A 20,434-nucleotide genomic window follows, 5' to 3' on the forward strand; every position below is an offset into this window, starting at 1 on the left:
TATTTGTGACTCTGAAATCAACGGTTTGATAAATGTTGAAAATAAAAAGTGTCATTGTATTATATACCAGATGAGAAAATGATTTTTTATAACTAATAAAATGTATTAAAAGTGCTGGGTTTATTTGGATAAACTTAGATTTGTTTAAAGTTATGGATTGAAATTATGATACATGATCATTTGTTATATAGGTTCACTTAAAAAATAAGTCATGCTGTGTCTTGTTGCTGCCCTCTGTGCCACTCTACCAAAAACAAGGATGTTTAGCCTAACGTTCTAAGCATGTTCAAAGTCTTCACTATGCAATCCAACTATTCCATGAAAACGCACCTGTGACTGGAAACTATTTTATCTAAATTAAGATGAATAGGGGCACCTGGGTGGCTCAGTCAGTTAAGCGTCCGACTTTAGCTCGGGTAACGATCTCACGGTTTGTGGGTTCGAGCCCCATGTCGGCTCTGTGCTGACAGCTAGCTCAGAGCCTGGAGCCTGTTTCAGATTCTGTATCTCCCTCTCTCTCTGACCCTCCCCTGCTCACGGTGTCTCTATCTCTCTCTCAGAAATAAATTTAAAAAAACATTTAAAAATTTTAAAAAACTGTTTTTAAAAAAGAGGAATAGAATTTGTTTCATAGGTGGTTAGACAAAAAATGTTATACCAGCTTAAAACAAGGTTCTTACATAATGTTAATTTCAGAAATGTTCTGTGAAGACCATTGAAAACCTTTATTAGTCTGTTATAAATACTCCTACCTGGGATATGGCCCAGGGCACATAGTTTTTTTCTTAGAGGCAAATTCCCTTACAACATGGCTCTTGTCACTTCCCACACTGCTTTCAATTTTCCATGAGGCAGTGGATGCCAGGGTTTCTTTTGAATGAGACTGAGACACAAGGTAAACATCACTTAACCAATGTCAGAATATCAACGTTTTTTAAATGTGTGAGAATAGTCTATATATAACAGAGGGCTCCGAGACTAGAAGTCAATGGGTTTTTTTTTTATTTTTGAAACTTGATTTCTAAAAGCCAGTTAAAAGTTTATGGATGTTGTCAGCAATTTTCTGATTAATTTAAATGAAGACTGCCCTTTGTTACATTTCAGAAAACGCTTTAGCAGACACTTTGATCTTGCAAAAGGGAAAGCCACAATTCTATTCCTCAGCGCAGGTGCTGGAGACACTGAGGTGTTAACCTGCTCTTATAATGATGTTTCATAACCACCAGAGTCTGCACCCTGGGGATTATTACTATTGACTCAGAGGCAGGTCTGTGACTGCAAGAGAGAAAATTGTTTTCTCTGCTTTTACAAGAGCCTCTGAGATAAGGGGAGGAGGGTTGACCGTAAAGTGCTCAGGGGTATGGAAAGAGCAGGGGAATATGGAGAAAGAAACTGAATGAGAGGCCATATGTGTGTCAAAGACAATGATCTAGGGATTGTAGGAACTATGATATGTTTTACATATATTGTCAGTGATTCCTACCATAGGAATGAACATTGCACCTCATATCCTGTCTCCCATGTATTTCCAGTGTAGTCACTCCAAGCTTTTATACAGTAATATTTATAATAGCTTATTACAAACTCTTTTTATTTCAGTTTTCCTTTATTTTAAAGGACAGGCACTATAATTCTTTTTTATTTATTAGGAAATAATTTGTTAAATCTACCATCTTGCCACCTCTTTTCTGTTTTTACCACATCTTCTTGTATGAAAAAGATCTAGAAACAAAATAAATATTTTTCAAAGAAGAATTAGCTGAATCAATTATGATATATTTGTGCCATGGATATTTCGCAGCAACTAAAAAGAATGAATTACTGGGGCACCTGGGTTGCTCAGTTAGTTGAGCGTCCAAACAGAAGGAAGTGTATGGAAGTTCAGTTTATTTTCTTCAAAACAACACAAGTCTGAAGCATGTTTTAAAAATATTCTAGGGGCACCTGTGTGGATCAGTCGGTTGGGAGTGTGACGTCAGCTCAGGTCGTGATCTCACAGTCTGTGGGTTCAAGCCCCGTATCGGGCTCTGTGCTGACAGCTAAGAGACTGGAGCCTGCTTCAGATTCTGTGTCTCCCACTCTCTCTCTGCTCCTCCCCTGCCTGCACTGTCTCTCTCCATCTCTCAAAAATGAATAATCATTAAAAATTTTTTTAGGGGCGCCTGGGTGGCTTAGTCGGTTGGGCGTCCGACTTTCGCTTGGGTCATGGTCTCGTGGTTTGTGGGTTCGAGCCCCGCGTCGGGCTCTGTGCTGACTGCCAGCTCAGAGCCTGGAGCCTATTTCAGAGTCTGTGTCTCCCTCTCTCTCTGACCCTCCCCTGCTCACGCTGTCTCTCTCTCTCTCTCCTAGAAATAAAAATATTAAAAAAAATCTTTTTTTTTAATATTTTAAAGTTTTTCAAGCTAGAAACAAAATTTCCTATAAGAACAATAGCTGTTTTCTTCATTGTTGAGTTTTCCAGATTCAATCCTGTTAGCCCATTTCTGATCTTGTTTTACTACTTACTGAAAATGCAATGAAGACACACATATTTTACCACATTCTAAATATTTTGAGGCACTTTTTATTGAAATTAGAGAAACTTTAACTCTAATGACTGCTCAAATAATAGTTTTCTGGAAACAACAAGAAATGAAACTTAAAATCCAGAAACTAGTACCAAGAAGGAAAACTTCTATTTTTTCTTGGCCTAATACCTCATCAACATGGAAGGCTCTGGATCAGTAAAAAGAAAATAGTAACTAAAGCGTTTTCCTCTTCAGAAAAAGAAGGTGAGTTTTGGGCATCTTCTGGCTACTTCTTCTTTCCTTTCTTTTTTTTCTGTGTATCAGGAACCGGCATCTTCTTTTCTATCTCGGCCCGACTTGCTGCTTCCTCTGCGGCCAGGGCTTCTAATCTTAGCCTCTCAGCTTCCTGCATCCTGTGTCTATACTCTTCCCGGACATCGAAGATCTTCTGCCGGGCGTCATCTAAGGAGTCCTATTCCAAAGCAAAACCTCAAGATATTAAGGTTTACTGATAAAGGCATATGGTCCCAGAAAGAAAGTTTTTTTTAAAGCAATCCCCTTACCCCTCCCTTATGCCCATAGAGTCACATAGCAAATTACTGAGGAGAGATGAAAATTAGCAAATGGTCTTAAATATCTATCAATACCTGAAAATGAGATAGCAACACAGGGGTACATTAGATTTGACACAATGGGGGAATAAAAGCATCAGTAGGAGATCAAGAAAGGTGAAGAGATAGGCATGTGTTCAAATATAATCTATAAAACATGCAGCTATGGGGCGCCTGGGTGGCTTAGTCAGTTGAGCATCGGGCTTTGGGTCAGGTCATGATCTCGCAGTTCACCAGTTCAAGACCCATGTCAGGCTCTGTGCTGACAGCTTGGAGCCTAGAGCCTGCTTTGGAGTCTGCGTCTCTGTCTCTCTCTGCCCCTTCCTCTCTCTCTCTCTCTCTCTCTCTCTCTCTCCCTCAAAAATAAATAAACATTAAAAAAATAAAAATAAATAAAACATGCAGCTCAGTGGGTCTCTCACAGGAATTGTGCTCTGTAAGTTGCTAGTTTTCCACATTGTTCTAGCCCTGATGAAATGTGTCTGAGCTCTATTTGACAAACTTTAAAATACTGTCACCTAGTTCACTGGTTATCTTTGTTATTGTCAGTTTGGCTTTCATTCAAGGACAGCAAACTGAATCCGAAATCACATCTTGGTTCTATTCTTACTCACCCCTACTTTCTCCTCCTGGATAAACTGATTCACTTGGTTTTCTGGACATTACACCCCATTTACTTTTCTTCTACTTCACTAGCTATTCCTTATCAGTTGCTTTTGCTCATTTCTCCTTTTCCCTTTCTTCTCTCTTTCTCTCTCCCCCTCTCTCTATTCCTTCATCTCTAAATGAGGGGATGGCCACATCTTAGATCTTAGGCCTCTTTCCTTGGTGACTTTATCTAACCACATGGCTTTAAATTCATTTCTATACTTATGAGTCCCCAAATTTTTAAATCTCCAGCCCAGATCTCTCTCCCAAATTCTAGAACCATATATGTAACTTCTATTCAACATCTCCATGTGACTATAATAGATATGTAAGAATGTTTTTATTAAGTTTATTTATTTTGAGAGAGAATGCATGAGCAGGGGAGGGGCAGGAGAGAGAGAATCACAAGCAGGCCCTGCACTGTCAATGTAGAGCTCAATGTGATGCCCGAACTCATGAACCGTGATATCATGACCTGAGTGAAACCAAGAGTCAGATGCTTAACCAGCTGAGCCACACAGATGCCCCAAGATTTTTTTTGATACAATACATATATCAAAAAATGTCCCAAGTTTAAATATTTCTTTCCTCTCAAGTCATCAGATTGATGCCCCTCAATCCTATCAGTTGTTTAAGCAAAAACCTTAGAGTATTTCCTGACTCTTTACTTTCTCTTACAGTACACTAACAATCCATCGGAAAACCCTGAGTCTACTTTCCAAATGTGTACGGTATTCAATTTCTTTTCACCACCTCCACTCTCTGACTTGGTGTGAACCACTGTTAAGTGTCCAATGCAGCAGCCTCCTCACAGATTTATCTTCTATTACATGTGCGCCATTCCATACTTTTTGTTTTCCACACAATATCCAGAGTAATAACTTTAAAACAGAAGACTGGGGTGCCCGGGTGGCTCAGTTGGTTAAGTGTCCAACTTCTGCCCAGGTCATCATCTCACAGTTCATGAGTTCGAGCCCCATGTCGGGCTTTGTGCTGACAGAGACTGCTTCGAGTTCTATGTCTCCCTCTGTCTCTGCCCCTACCCCGCTTATGTTCGTGCACATGCACACTCTCTGTCTCTTTCTGAAAAATAAATAAACATTAAAAAATAAAAATAAAATAGAAGTCAGACCATGTTACCCCTCTGTTCTTTAGAACCTGTCATGGCTCCATATATCCTTCTGAATAAAAGCTAATATCCTTACAGTCCTTGGAAAGCCCTTCTCTGTCCAATTCCCCCCATTTCTTCTCTGACCTCCTCTCCCACTCATCTACCCTGGCTCACTCTGCTCCAATGCCACAGACCTCCTTGCTGTCCTGCCTCTAGCACACCAAGTGTGTGCTCCCCCTCGGGGCCTTTACTCCAGCTAGTATCTCCTCTGAACCACTGTGTTCTGATCCTGTTCCACTTTTCTTTTCTTCTCAGCACTTTTCTTTTCTATCCTAACATACAGTGTGTTTACATATTTTGTTTGTATTTTAGTACTTATTTCCCCACTAGCTTGTGAGCTCCACAAATGGCCAGGGTTTATCTTTTTTGTTCATGCTTAGGACAGTCCCTGATACAAAATGCCCAGAAATGTTTCTTGAATGAATAAATTGTGGAAATGGGAAGTGTCAGAAAGTTAAAACGGGTTAGGATAGTTTCCTTAACTCTAACTAAATATAGTTTATATTTTCAAAAAAAGGGGTAGGTTTCAAAGATATAACCAAGAATTGACTTAATGACCCAATGACAACATTAGGCAACATTAATGACAACATTCTAGAAATGGCTTCTCTAAATATGTTCATAAATAAAGCCATGATAACGAAGGGCCAATATAGGTTTAGGAAGAGGCTTTGGCTTTCTCATTTCACTTGTGTTTCTCATAGTATGGGCACAATTATGGTTCAACTGTTGATTGTTTCCTGTTTCAAAAATGATATAATTAAAAATGATATAATTCATTCATAAGGATGAATGAAATGATGCTACCCAGCTTCTAGAGTGACCGTTTTGTCTTCATTGCTGAATTCAAGAAATTTTGCATGGTTTTGCAACTTGCATAAATTAGGAAGAGGTAAATGTCAGAATCAGGCTCTTCTCCAAACTTTTGGTGAAAGCAAAGTACTATATCTACCACAATAAAATTGGCTTTACTAAGCCTATTGTACAAGATGATAGTAGCGCCATATTAAGAAGAGAGAAGAAGTCATGTAAAGGATTTAGTGTAAAGTACGTTTAATATGTGTCAGTAATCTCTTGAGGACTGGTATATTTTTCTCCCATCTGATAAGAAATGTAGTGCTGACAATGTTCTTATTAAGATAGCTGCAGTCAAAACTAGGATTTTTCTACCTCACACTTAAAGAATTGAGATCTGAATTAAAAACCTTCCCAGTTAATATTTCTTCCCTTATGGGCTTCCCTTTTGTCTTATAATATTTTAAACCGTTTTCTATATGATGAATTGAATGCACATAATTTTAACATTCATTTATTGATTCACATATTCATTTTTGAAACAAACTTTTGTGAAACAGACACCTCTTCCAGGTTTGGGGTATCCACCAGTGAATCAAACAAAGTTCCTGTTCGCATACAATCTAAACTCTACACAAGATAGATTTAAAATGTGTGCACTCTCTCTCTCTCTCTCTCTCTCTCTATATATATATATATATGATATGTATGTGTGTGTGCGTGTATGTGTGTATACACACATATATATGATAAATAAATATTTACCATATTTATAAATAATATGTATAAAATAAATACCTTCCTATGCTAAACCATAGGAAATGCTTTATGGAAAATAATGAGGCCAGATATAGGTATACAAATTTTGAAGGGTGCTAATTAAAAAACGGTAGCTTAGAGAAGATCTCTCCAATAAAATGACATAGATGGAAGATCTCAGAAAGTGAAGAGGTAAACCATTTGGCTGTCTAGGGGAAGAATATTCCAGGAAGAAGTAGGAGCAAGAAGTAGAAGGCTCAGAGGTGGGAAACATGTCTGGCTATTAGTAGAAAAATGAAGTCAGTTTGGAAAAAAACAAAAGAAGCGAAGAAGATAGAATCATAGAGAAAAAGATCAGAGAGGAAAGTGGGCACTAGATTATAGACAGCACTAGACAACATAGTTAAGACTTTTTTTCTTAGTGGAAAATGAACCATTACAGGAGTGAGATAATCCCACTCTCCATTTTAAATCAGCACTATGATCACCACTGCTGCAATTCATAACGTGTTTGCAGTTCTTCTCCAAGCTCAGGGTAACATTGCACTCTGTGTCAGCACGCTAGGGCTTTTGTAACAGAGTGCCACAAATTAGGTGGCTTAAGGAACGGAAAATTTATTGTCTCAGGGTTACTGATGCTAGAAATTTGAAATCAAAGCGTCAGCAAGTTTAATTCCTTCACTTAAGTTGTATGTGACTGTGTGACAAACTTGGGCCAAGAAAATGTGACAATGAAATGTAACTGTGAAAAGGATCCTCTGCCCAACTTCACTGGACATGTAGCTAGAAGAAGAAATACTCTTTTATTGTTTTTATTCAGCAGTTGCTAAAGGAAGGCCTATGGAAAAATCTGGCTCATTGCCATTTTGCTAAATAGAATTTATTGAAACAAACGTAGGCATTATCTTTGACTGAATTTGTGGTAACAACGGCAGAGTTGAGTAGATACAACATACGGCCTGTCAAGGCAAAAATACTTACTATCTGGCCCTTTATAGAAAACAACTTTACCAACCCCTGTCTTTTTTTTTTAATGTTTTATTTTTATTTTTGAGGGGGGGTGAGCAAGGGAGGGTCAGAAAGTGAGGGAGACACAGAATCAGAAGCAGGCTCCAGGCTCCGAGCTGCCAGCACAGAGCCCGACAGGGGGCTCGAACCCATGAACGGTGAGATCATGACCTGAGCTGAAGTCACGCTTAACCAACTGAGCATTCAGGTACCCCTACCAACCCGTCTTAAACCACTGAGACACTGGCGCTGTTACCACAGGATAAGATAGTTTATCCTCATGGTTAGAGTCATTTTGGCTTTTAACAGAGATACCATTGTAGAAGGGCAAGATGGAAGCCATGAGATCAGTCAGGAGCCTGGGGCAATACTCTGAATAGAAAACTCTGACAGTTTAGATGGTGATAGGGGTAGAGAGAATGGAATGTGATTGAATGCCACGGTGGCTGAAACGTTTAGAAAGTCTTGTAGCCATCAGCATCTTTGGGAATGTGTGTGTGTGTTGTAGGAAAGAGGGAAAAAAAAAAAAGTCTTTATCCTCTATAGTGGAAGTCATCCATATACATTTATTGAATCTCCCCATTACTAGTATGATACTTTCATTTTTAATTAAACTTGATCTTTTTCATGACACTAATCTCCCCCTCTCCATCCCCCCCTTTTTTTTGGACTTTGTCTAAAGGTCTTCTGCTGGGGTAGAGAGACAACCGCCTGGCTACAAAAGTTGAGGTGGTGATCTGTAATATGAACTACTTCTTAAATAGCTTCAAGCCAAGCAAACCCATAGTCTTGTCTTGCTCCCACTTGACCTCCATTTATTCATGTGGTTGATGCCACCAATTGCTGAGTCTTTTAGGGATTCTGTGGAGCAAATTGGGTTGCTTATTTAAGAGCTTTCCTACTGCCACCTTACAATTTGTGTGCCTCAAGTCTAATAATAAGATCTTCATCCCGCTCTCTTCCAATCACTTTGTTGTTCTCTTCTTTCTCCTTTTTCTCATTTTGTGGTTAGATTCCCAATATTGCATTTTGGAGGGTTTAAGGAAGCAAGTGAAATCAAATGTGTTTCACCAATTCTCCATCTTTCTGAAAGAGCTGAGAACTACTTTCAAAATTTCCTTCTATCCAGGTCCTATCTGATTCTACAATATCTTTTTAACATTCTATGAGAATGTATCAACTCTGACCCATAGGTGTATGTTGAGACTCACCCGCATTTCCCCATACATCTCCAGGATTTTATCCTTTATTTTAAGAAGTTCCTCTTGGTTAATGTCTCGAATGCTGAGAACTCTGGTCCTGTACTGTCGGAACTGGTGAACCTCTTCTGCCTTTTGCATTGCCTGCTGCTGGTTCAGTTCCTCTGTTTGTAGCACAGGATCAGTGTTTGTTGTTTTTCTATAAAGACATCAAAAGAGATGCATAAGTCATTTGGGGACACTGGAATGAACTTTAGAATTCAAATAATTTAAATTCATCTTGACATTGTGTTAGCCTGAATCCAATAGAATATTAGCAATAGAAAGAATAACTACTATTTTTTGATTGGCTATTCTCCACTTACTGATTCACTCATATTTTAGGAAACAATTCTAGAAAAATAAAGTTAGATGCTCCATCTGATGAGGTGTTCATGGAATTTGTGTTGGAATCTATGAGAGGTTATTTTGGAGGTTTTCTTTTTCATTTATGGAGCTAAATAGTGTTGAAATTATTTCATACTTATAAATATGCTTGAATAACTATCTCTCTATTAATCCTATTGTCTTGTTCTTAATAAAATGGAACCTACTAAAAAATTAATTATATTAAATTAAACCTACTTAAATAATACCAACAGGACTAGTGGGATTTTCTTTTTGTAGCTCAACTCATCTTAATCAGCTTGCAAATTACAACTTTACAGAAAATATTTAAATGCTTTTATGATTGACTTAATAAAGCATTTATTAAATTGAAGATGTAGAATCATGTACGTCTAGAAAATTTGAATACACTGAAAACATATTAAGCGCTTAATTTGAAATTTTCACTTATTTAGTAACTGGTTATCTCTGTATTGAAAATTCCACAAACACAGATGTTTGCATTAATCATGTCTATTAAAACTTACCGTACGTATTGAGTTAAGTCTACACATTCTAGCGCTTTTCGAATAAGTCGTGGAGACATTTCCAAAATTGTTGGGGATCGTGAACGAGGCCCTGTTGAAAAAATAAGTCCTAAACTTTCAAAAGAGAATAGACACTAATAGACTATTAACAACTCATCTTAGTTAAAAATAATATCTTTGGTTAAAGGAAAACAATCACCATTGGGATACTTGCATGGCTCAGTCGGTCAAGCGAGCAACTTAGGCTCAGGTCATGATCTCATGGTTCATGAGTTCAAGCCCTGGGTCAGGCTCTGTGCTGACAGCTCAGAGACTGGCGCCTGCTTCAGATTCTGTGTCTCCCTCTCTCTCTGCCCCTCCCCTGCTCTTGCTCTGTCTTTCTCTGTCTCTCTCTTAGAAATATATAAACATTTTTTAAAAAACACCGTCAATTGGACTCTATAAGCAGAGTAACGGAATGTTATCATGGCTGTAGTTAAATGACGGTAGAGACAATAAATAAAAGTCCTACTTTATTTCATTATAAACAAATTAAGTGATGCAATATTCAAAACATTTAGTCTAGGCATGAAAGGCCTCATAAGCATTATGGGAGTAGAATGTAAAAATATTTAAGACACAGTAGTATACTTCAAGAAACTTGCAGATCCAGTGGAGTGGATAACATACACCAGGTAAAAATCAAGTTAGCAGGAGATCTCTGCCCCAGAGACCCATACGTACCCACGAGAACAGACTTAAACAAGAGAGTCTAAAATATTTTAGAGTCTAAGATATTAACCATTCAGCCTTTCCAAGACATTAATCTCCTTTTTAAAAATTTCTGGAGTGTATTTACATGCCATAAAATTCTCCCATTTTAAAAGTGTAATTCAATACATTTCAGTAAGTTTATGGAATTGCATGACCTGCTCCAAAACCCAGTCTCAAAACATTTCCATTTCCACATAGATCTCGAGTGCCTTTTACAGCCCCTCTCCATTCTCACCTCAAGCCCTGGGCAGACATCCATGGACTTTGTCTCTATTTGCCTTTCCTGGACATTCCCATGTAATTAGGAATGGTAAAATTACACCTAACTTTTTATTGTTAGTTTAATAAGAAATTCTGAAATAATGAAGTAAAAATCCTCCCCCTTGGTTCTTTATCAAAATTATTTTGGTCATCCTGGGTCTTTTGCATTTCCAAATAGGTTTTGAGATCAGGTTGTTAAATTCTATAAAATGTCTACTAGAATTTTGATAGAGACTATACTGAATTTATAGATCAATTTGGGAAGAATTGCCATCTTACTATATTGAGTCTTCTAGTCCAAAGCATGGACTCCCTCCCTCTTTAGATTTTTATAAATTTCCTTTAGTGATGTTTTGTAGTTTTCAGCAGACAAGTCTGGTACTTTTGTTAAATTTATTTCCATACGTTTGTTACTGACATTACTGTGAATGAAATCTTTTGTGATTGCTCATCGATAATATGTAGAAATAAAAATAATTTTTGTATATTAATCTTGTGTCTTGTATTTTTTATTTAGTTGTATACTTTCAGAGGTTTAAAATCTTTATTTTTAATTTTTTAAATGTTTATTTATTTTTGAGAGAGAGAGAGAGAGAACGAGAGAGGGGCAGAGAGAGAGGGAGACACAGACTCTGAAACAGGCTCCAGGCTCTGAGCTGTCAGCACAGAGCCCAACACAGAGCTCAAAATCAGGACCAGCAAGATCTTGACATAGGCTAAAGTTGGATGCTTAGCCAACTGAGTCCCTCAGGTGCCCATAAAATGTTTTTTAATTAATGTTTTTTCAGTTTATTATTGCTTTTTAGGAGAGAATATGTCAAATCTTCACTTTGCCATGCAAAAGATTTCATGCCCACTGACTATTTAATCTTGCTTTTTACATGTGGTTGCAATAGCCTTCAGCAATTCTGTAAAGTGCATCATGCATAACAACTTTTAAAAAGTGATCACTCATTCTGAAATATAATCTAATGTAAACCTTTAAAAACACTTAAAGGGGCGTCTGGGTGGCTCAGTTGGTTAAGAGGCCAACTTTGGCTCGAGTCATGAACCCACAGTTCCTGGGTTCGAGCCTTGCGTCGGGCTCTGTGTCAACAGCTCAGAGCCTGGAGCCTGTTTCGGGTTCTGTGTCTCCTTCTCTCTCTGCCCTTCTCATGCTCTGTCTCTCAAAAATAAATAAACATTGAGAAAAATAATAAAAATAAAAATACTTAAAAATAATATCCAACTTAATTTTCATTTTTTCAAAAATGTAAAGACATGGTCCATGTTAGAAAACAGAATATCCCAACTCTACTCCATTATTAAAACATGAAATCAATCATGTTTTTTATTTTGTAATACTAAATAAAACAATCCTGAAGAATTAGCATGGTACAATATATTGTTTAGAAACCAGTGGTGAAGGGTGCTTGGGTGGCTCAGTCAGTTGGTTAAGTGTCCAACTTTGGCTCAGGTCACGAGCTCATGGTTTGTGGGTTCAAGGCCAGCATTGGCTTCTGTGCTGACAGCTCAGAGCCTGGAACTTGCTTTGGATTCTGTGTCTCTGTCTCTCTGCCCCTCCCCTGCTTGTGCTCTGTGTCTCTCTTTCTCAAAAAATGAATAAACATTAAAAAATAAATAAAGCAGTGGCCAGTGGATTTTCTTTTTTCATTGCCTTTACTATGGGATTGTAGATTTCCAAAGTTCATTTGCTTTCCTTATGAACATACCTACTTATGCTGGGTATATTTTTGGCATTTCAAACATGAGTTGTTTCTATAAGACACCAACTCTGCTGACTTTGACTGGAAAGAAAATACTTTCTGATAATTAGATGTTTGTGTTTTCTTACATCCTGCCAAATAACATACATTTAAACAGAAGAGGGTGTGGGAGGGGGCAGAAAAGATTAACCTTCATATTCTTCTACAAAACTCTGTTGTGTCAGAATAGGGTGTGAGTGTACCATGACAGTCTTGTACCTCTAGAATAGGACAGCCCAAAGGGTGTGTGTGTGTGTGTGTGTGTGTGTGTGTGTGTTTACCATCCTGTGTCTGCAAACTGACCCTCTATGGTATAAATTCTGAAAGTGAGAATTTATATTTAGAAATATCTTCATAGCAATTGGTTATCACTGGGCCATTTTATCACATTTTTCAAAAGTTTCAACTTCCAACAGACTAGGGGAGAAAACTTACTTCATCATAGGTAGTCTGAGAATCACTGTTTAATATGCAGTGATTGTGATACCTGGGCGAAAGATGTGGGAATAAACACTGAGATCATCTGCAACCTTGGGAAGAGGAATTTTCTAGAGGCTCCCAGAGATCAAAGGGAATTTGAAAGCGATGTTTATACTCTTGACCTTGATGATGGCTGTGGTATTGAAGAAGAATACCCCAGAGCAAAGTCCGTAATGACTTCATTTCCATGAAGGAAATTATTCTAAGTTGCCTATCATATGAAAATAGAAAGCGACAAGAATAAGGTAGTTTTTTGGGAATTACAAGTATCTATAGGTGTGTAGAGGTCAGATCACCCAAAGCTCTATTGGGATCTTTAATCCCTTATGGGTGATGCTTCCCCAGGAGTGAGGGTCAATATGGTGGACACACCAGCAGCAGAGTCAGGAACAACAGATGCAGTTCCAGAGAACAGCTGGACAACCAAAGCCATGGTTCACAAACAGGATTCCTTCTAGAACCCTAGTGCCTGGGGTACATGGTAGTGTGAGTGCTGCGGGAGGTGCTGGAGACACAGAAGCACACCTCTTCTCGGAGGAAGAGGGGGTCAACTAGTCTTGATACTGTGATTAAATTTATATTTTATTACATTTTTTCATATTATTATATTACACACATGTTATATTATTTATATTTAATAGGAATTATAATAAAACGCATTTAAGAAGGTTTTGGAGAAATTCTACTTGAGGACAGGCTGCTTTGACCTCAGTCCTCCACTCCTGCTCACATTGACCTTTCCTCTCTGTTTCCTGCCCCCTCCTTTCTGCCCAAAGTACACTCTTTCATGAGGTGTGATCTTTAGTACAAAGGTGTGAAGACTCTGCTGGCCAAAAGCGTGAAGACTGAGGAGCAGGAGAGCTGGCCTTGAAGCAGCCCCTCATGACATGGGTCTGGGGCTCTGAGAGAAAAATGAAAGCGGGTGCCTGGGTGGCTCAGTCAGTTAACTGTCTGACTCTTGATTTTAGCTCACGTAATAATCTTGCAGTTCATGGGTTCCAGCCCCGCATCAGGTCTGTGCTGGCAGTGCAGAGCCTGCTTGGAATTCTCTCTCTTCTTCTCTCTCTGCCTCTCCCCTGATCTTTCTTTAAACAAATTAATAGATAAAATCTGCACCATGACTGTGGGACATGGTACCTGAGGCTGGTGTGAAGAATCATGATTACATTCAATTTTTACAACTTAAAAAATTAACTTATTAGCCTATAAATAGTTTGACCTCAGATTTTAATTATATTTTCTTTTCACAGGTCTCTAACCACCTGTGGGGGAAAATTTGCCTTCTGTGAGAGATCACATTGTAAAATCGCAAGAACTAGGGTTTTAGTCCTGATTCACTAAACTGTTTCAGCTTCCTTCCCTGGAGTGAGGCATTAATCAACCACATCAATTTTGAAGCCGAGATACCAGCATATAGTTCGTCTAGTTCATAGAGGCTATAGTGAGATGATATATGCAAAATCATTCTACAAATTAAATATTAATATAGAACAATAAATACTATTCTAATAAGCTTTAGTGTTACATCATGTATGTTATTGTTTTTATTAAACAAGTGCTAACTTTCGAAATATTGGCTCAAAAATCAAATCTCTTGTAACTATAGTAAAATGCCCTTTGAATTTTGGAATTTTCTTCTTCCCCATGGAAATCCTTCCAGGACACGTTTTAACGTTAAACAGTTTTTAATTTTAAACTTCTTAGAATGGTTTAGCCATTTTGAGAAGAGAACCATTGTTGGTGTTTCTGAAGATGCATCCTTCCAAAATATCTCTCTCTCCTGCCTGGGTTCTGAATTAGAGAAATTACGAGTAAAATTGTACTACTGATACCGGTGTAATTGGCGGAAGGCAAACCAGCCAGGGTCACAGAATTTTAGAGCCAGTTGACCCTTGCAGCCCCCTCAGTCATAGGTAGTACTTCCAACTCAGAGACCAGCAGAGGGGACTCAGGATCCCCTGTGAGCAGCCCAATTTACTGATTCAACCACATAGGACACTTAGTCCCTTAGCAGCAGAAAGTCCAGGAGTTGCTTAAGGGAAATCTTTTCTCATGGAGGCCAGCATGGAAAGACATTTCTCTGTAAAACCTTCAATCAAGGATTTACATTCATTTTATTTTTATTTTCTTTAAAGTTGCTTTATTTATTTTGAGAGAGAGAGAGAGAGTGCCAACAAGAGAGGGACAAAGAGAGAAGGAGAGAGAATCCTAAGCAGGCTCCTCACTGTCAGTACAGAGCCCTGTGCAGGGCTGGAACTCAGAAAAACTGAGATCATGACCTGGACTGAAATCAAGAGTCAGACGTTTAACTGACTAAGCCACCAACGTGCCCTGGATTTATGCTCATTTTAGTGACTGAATACGAATCCCCATTATATAGAAATGTACCAAATTAGTGTGACTTGTACACCACTGAAAATTCCTCCCTTCCAAAATTTCAGAACCCAGATATTTAAAATCTGTTATAAAAGGTATAAAGAAAATCTACCATGTAGCACATCATAGATCAACAAAAGAGATCTGCATTTAGTGACAATGGCATATATGGCCACTGCAATTTTATTTTTAGTATTTGTAGATGGAAAAATCTACAAAAGTTTACCTGCTCCTTTTTTGACCCACTTCTATCTCTAAGATAACTAGTTAGTAATGAGGCCCTTGAGCAGACTATCAGCTCTGACAAGCATAATGAAGACCTATACATCCAAGATACGTATTTTTCTATGTTCCCGCCCTAGACATCATGTATGTTTGTGCCTCTTCCAGAATTTTTATTTCCAAGTGTGTCTTTGTCTCATAAATGAGAATAATACTTACTGATATTTTCCTTCCGCATCGTCTGTTCCTCCTTCCCTGCTGAAGACGTCCCTCCCCTTTCGCCGATCACCGATTTTGACAAGTCCCTCAAGCTCTTGGTCATCTGCCACTTCCTCCACAGTATATTCCCCAACGGCAGGAGATCTTTGCTCTCTGAACTCACGGAACCCTTTGTATCTGGCTCTTTTATGGCACTTGCAGATGTTTCAACTACAACACGATACATGCATTACTGGAAAACAAAACTTGCATTCTATGAAATCATATGCAAAAAGTAACCAGCTGAGTGGGAGCACAAATTTGGAGCAGACTTGAAAGACTTGTCACCTCTAAGGAGAGCACTAGCCAAAACAATCACTGGTCCCTCAGAAAACTTTGTGATGGCCCTTGCAAGGGTATGTCTGGTAGCTGTCTCAGGATATGAAAACATTACATAAAAATTGAGGCTTTCTGGAGGTGAGACCTTACAAATGGAAATGGGATCTCTGAGCCACTGGGCTCTGGAGGAAATACAATCTGCCTTGTGTGAAAAATGCCTGTGAATGGGATTCTCACCTCTGGGGAGGGGAGCCCTGTGTACAGGTACTTGTCTAAAGTTTTCTTAAAATAGAGCCAAGAAGAACTATTGCTTGTGAAGTAGGAAAGTTTTTCCTTCACACTGTAATTCTACTCTCACTGTTCTAGATCCTTATGCCTAGGAAACACTATGCAAAACCTATCACAATTCCACATTATGCAGACATTTCCCCTCTATTTAATTGCAAATAATTTAATTGACATTATATTCCACTTTGAATAAAAGGTGATGATAAAGTAGTGCTTAAAAACAGGGAGAAATATTGAAATAACTACTTTTAAAAACAATATTAAAATTGAAACACCCCTAGAGCAAAACTGATCAAGAAAAAAGAGATTAAAGAGATTTTCCAGGAAGTTTAACTTAGATGAAATAGACAAATTTCTTATAAAACACAACTTACGAATCTTGACAGGAGAACAGTTTCATAGTGAGGAGTATAAAGTGTATCCTGTATGAGTCCAAATATAGGAAGCTCAAGAACAGACAAAATCAATACATGGTATCAGAGGTCAGATAAGAAGCTACCTTGAGGGAGGAAATGGCTGAGGGAAGGGAAGGAGGAAGACTCTGGGATATAGTTATGAGCTTTATATCTTGATCTGAATGGTGGTTCCTGAGTGTACACATATATAAAAGTGTATCAAGCTATATAATCAGTATTTGTGCCTTTACTGCATGTATGTTGAAGACATGTTCAGGCTCCTCGGAGTCTTGTTCTTTACTAGGCCTTGTCCTTGGCTGGACTCCTAGTTTTATCAAAAAATCCTGCTAGACTGGTTTATCAAAAATCGCACCCTCACCCACCCACCCCAACCCCCTGCCTTGACATCCAGTCCAGATCCTCTCTTCTTCCACCCTTCATACCTAACCAAGTTTTTCTGGGTAAATCTCCAAGCTCTACCTGCCTATTTGCTATGAATCCCCACTTGTCCCTGTTGTATTTAAAGCTGAATTCAATCTCTCTGCCTCCTGAGGCAACAGTCTTGACTCCTATTGTAATCGTCTTAAATGGTCTCCCTTGTGGTTTTTAACAAGTGTCCAGTGCAACATTTTTCTTTTACATATAACTTAATACAACGTTGAAAAAATAATGAAATCTAATTAAACAATATAATTTAAAATAACAAAATCATAGAATCATAATAAAACCTATTCACCTTTGTATTCTTAATATGACATTAGGCTTCAAGACTTAGAAAACGGAGTACTCTAGCACTTGGAAATATTTCAAACCCCAACTCCGTCACATTCTAGATGTGAGTCTTAGGAGGAGTAAGGCGATTCTGAGCATCTACAAAGTGGGAATAGCAGTGTCTACCCCATAGTTGCTACAGGTTAAAATGAGATAAACAAAAAGTGAGGTGAAGAGTGCCCATCCCAAGAAAACAAAATCAGGATGATATTTGTTATTTATACTCCTTATATGAAAAGGTAAAGGGCATTGTTGTCTTTATAACAATTATTATTGAATAATACTCCTGAAGATGTGACCATGGAAAAGCATGAATTGGGATGTGAATGCCTTCAGCCTCTCTGGCTGTCCCAGGCAGTTTTGTGAGAAGCCACTCGGGGTCATGAGGAGCTGTTTGCAAGCTAACTCTGTCTCTGGTATCTTGTGAACTTAACAAATTACAGAGCAAATTACTCTTGGCCTGTGTTCTTATTAGTAAGTTGAAAATAATATTATGGATCAGTGGATTAATGTGAGTGTTAAGTGAAATAATTAGTATTTTCAGTTTCAGGCCCATGGCAATCACTCAGTAAAACAGTTTGATATTATTGCTATTATTTATAGCTATTATTCCTAGAAAGGTACCAGATTAAGAGTAGCAGTCCTGCCTTAAAGTTTACATACCACTACCTTTGAACTATGTTGCATTCTTATTTCTGGTTTTGTAAGGACACAAGTCTAAACCAGACTGACTCCCATAATAGGCTTTAAGTTTCCCCTCTAAACTAGAAGTCCTAAGTTTCAGTTTCCCTGAAACTATCAGGCAGCTACACATTGCCCAAGGCCGAAGAAACTGCCCACCACTTCACTCCACCACACTACCTTGGCAACGCCCAATCAAGAAAGACCAGCAACTATAGATAAATCTCAGCTGCCTAATGTAAAAGTTAACCCATTAGTCACTGAACAAGACTCTAGGCTCGCTCTATGGTTGGTTAAATTTAAGGGTACCCTGAATGTTGTAATTGGATCCTGCCAAAAGTAACAGATACTCTGGATAACATGTATGATTAAACCCACTGTCAATAATGTTGTATAATTATGATAGGATCACTGTTCCCATGCCACAATTTCTGTAACTCCCCCGTCACAAACCCCATAAAAACCTTATTCTGCCTTTGTTCGAGGCTCTCAGCACGGATCCACTGTGCTGGTAAGGTCTGGGAGCCCGAGCTCGAGCCCGTAATAAAGCCCTTTGCCTTTGCATGCGTGACTCGGTCTCCCCGGTGGTCTCTGGTCGTTGAGGATACTGCGATTTGGGTATAACAGTTTCATCTTTCCTTTGTGTGTGTGTGTGTGTGTTTGTTTGTTTGTTTGTTTGTTTGAGAGAGAGAGGGAGGGAGGAAAAGAGCACATGTGAGCTGAGGAGAGGCAGAGATAGTGAAAGAGAGAATCCCTAGCAGCCTCCACGCTCAGTCAGAGCCTGACACAGGGCTCAGTCCTACTACCCTGGGATCATGATCTGAGCAGAAATCAAGGGTGGGATGCTTAACCGACTGAGCCACCCAGGCGCCCCTGGATTCATTTTTTCTGAAGTGAGGAAAACCTAGAGGAAAAGTAAACATCTGCTAGGTAAAGAGAAAACCTTCCAGAATCTGTTTTCCTACAGTATTGTACATGACTTTTTTACAATCCTATAGGAAAACAGATTCTCCAGTTCTCTTTTTACCAAGCATGATGCTCTGATTATCTTTTAAGAGGTGCAAGGAACAGCCTTGCGCTCTGAGGTAGCAGGAGCAGCATTTACTGACCTTCCTCCGGTGCTTTAGTTTTGCTTTCAGACACAGGCACACTCTCAGCTTCCGGAATTTTCTTAATGAACTGGCTGAGGTAATGCAGGCGAGCCTGGGAAGCCTAAAGAACAAACACTTTCAACAAACAGTATAGGCGGCAATATATTAATAGTACACGAAATAAACAGGAAAATGTGAATAAATTCAGCAGCTGGGACTAGTGTAGTTCTTATTATCAAATACAGTCAGATTCTGAGCTGTCTATAATTTTGACCATTATTTTTGAGAACTAATGAAGCCGCAGTCCTAAAGCAAATACACTAGTCACGCAGTCTTAGATCCAGTTGTTCCTGAAACCTTTTTTATCTGGCTTAGTAACCCTGAGTTGGGACATGAAACACATAAAGTAATAAATGGTTCACTAGAGCAATGATTCTTACATACAGTACAGTGGGAGGAAACCATGAAGTGTGTATATCACACATGCTGTTTGTCTAGTCAAGGCTGTTCAAAGTACATGAAAGGACATATTAAATACTTTCATGCTTTCTTACTTGGAGTATGAAGGACAGACATGGATACAGCCCACACTTGTGGAAGGATGAGGGGACCCATGGTTTGGGCCAATAAGTGGCACCATTATGGGCTTTGCTTTTGCGACTTATCTGGTACCAGTCATCTGCGTAACATTTCACACTGTGTTCAGATGTGGTCTTAACATTTAGTTAGTCAGTGTCTAACAAAATTCCAGATATCACTCCCAAAGGAAAGGCTGTGTGGTTTCACCACCATGGCACAACTTTTCAAACTCAAGTGACCTTGATGGCCCTTCCAGGCTCAGTCATTTCCCAGGCTTGCTTCATGGCTCGGATTTCATCTGCTCGTTCGGTATCTTTTTTCACTTCAAAACCATCTGCTTCATTGTGCTCAGTGACCAACCTCAAGATCCAGAAGGGTTTATTTGGGTCTTCTTGTTGAGAATGAACAGTGGACATCTGATCAATAACAGACAAACCTGTGGGTCAGGTGTTTTGCTCCATTTAAAAAGGCCTGAATTTTAACCTACGATCCATAATTTTCACTACTAAGTATTTACCCAAGAGAAACGAAAACACATGTTCACAAAAATACTTGGATGAGAACATTCATTGCATCTTACTCTTAAGAGCCAAAAAAAGGAAACAATATAAATGTTCAGCAATTGATGAATAAACAAATTATC

The 20,434-nt window shown here is 38.7% G+C and overlaps 1 protein-coding gene across 1 annotated transcript in view; it reads right to left on the reverse strand.

Moving 5' to 3' along the window:
• Nucleotides 1–2,679: 2,679 nt before the first annotated feature.
• Nucleotides 2,680–20,434, reverse strand: part of ADGB (androglobin) — a 149,655-nt gene continuing 131,900 nt past the window's right edge. The window contains exons 31-36 of the mRNA XM_039230921.1: nt 20,031–20,207; nt 19,231–19,333; nt 15,669–15,878; nt 9,613–9,703; nt 8,711–8,897; nt 2,680–2,979 (exon numbers count right to left, since the gene is read on the reverse strand). Of these exons, the coding sequence (XP_039086852.1) occupies nt 2,794–2,979; nt 8,711–8,897; nt 9,613–9,703; nt 15,669–15,878; nt 19,231–19,333; nt 20,031–20,207 (954 nt within the window). The 3' untranslated portion in view covers nt 2,680–2,793. The remainder of the gene's footprint in view (nt 2,980–8,710; nt 8,898–9,612; nt 9,704–15,668; nt 15,879–19,230; nt 19,334–20,030; nt 20,208–20,434) is intronic.

Source organism: Hyaena hyaena, unplaced genomic scaffold (assembly GCF_003009895.1).
Source record: "Hyaena hyaena isolate Hyena2069 unplaced genomic scaffold, ASM300989v1 scaffold_52, whole genome shotgun sequence".
Classification (NCBI taxonomy): domain Eukaryota; kingdom Metazoa; phylum Chordata; class Mammalia; order Carnivora; family Hyaenidae; genus Hyaena; species Hyaena hyaena.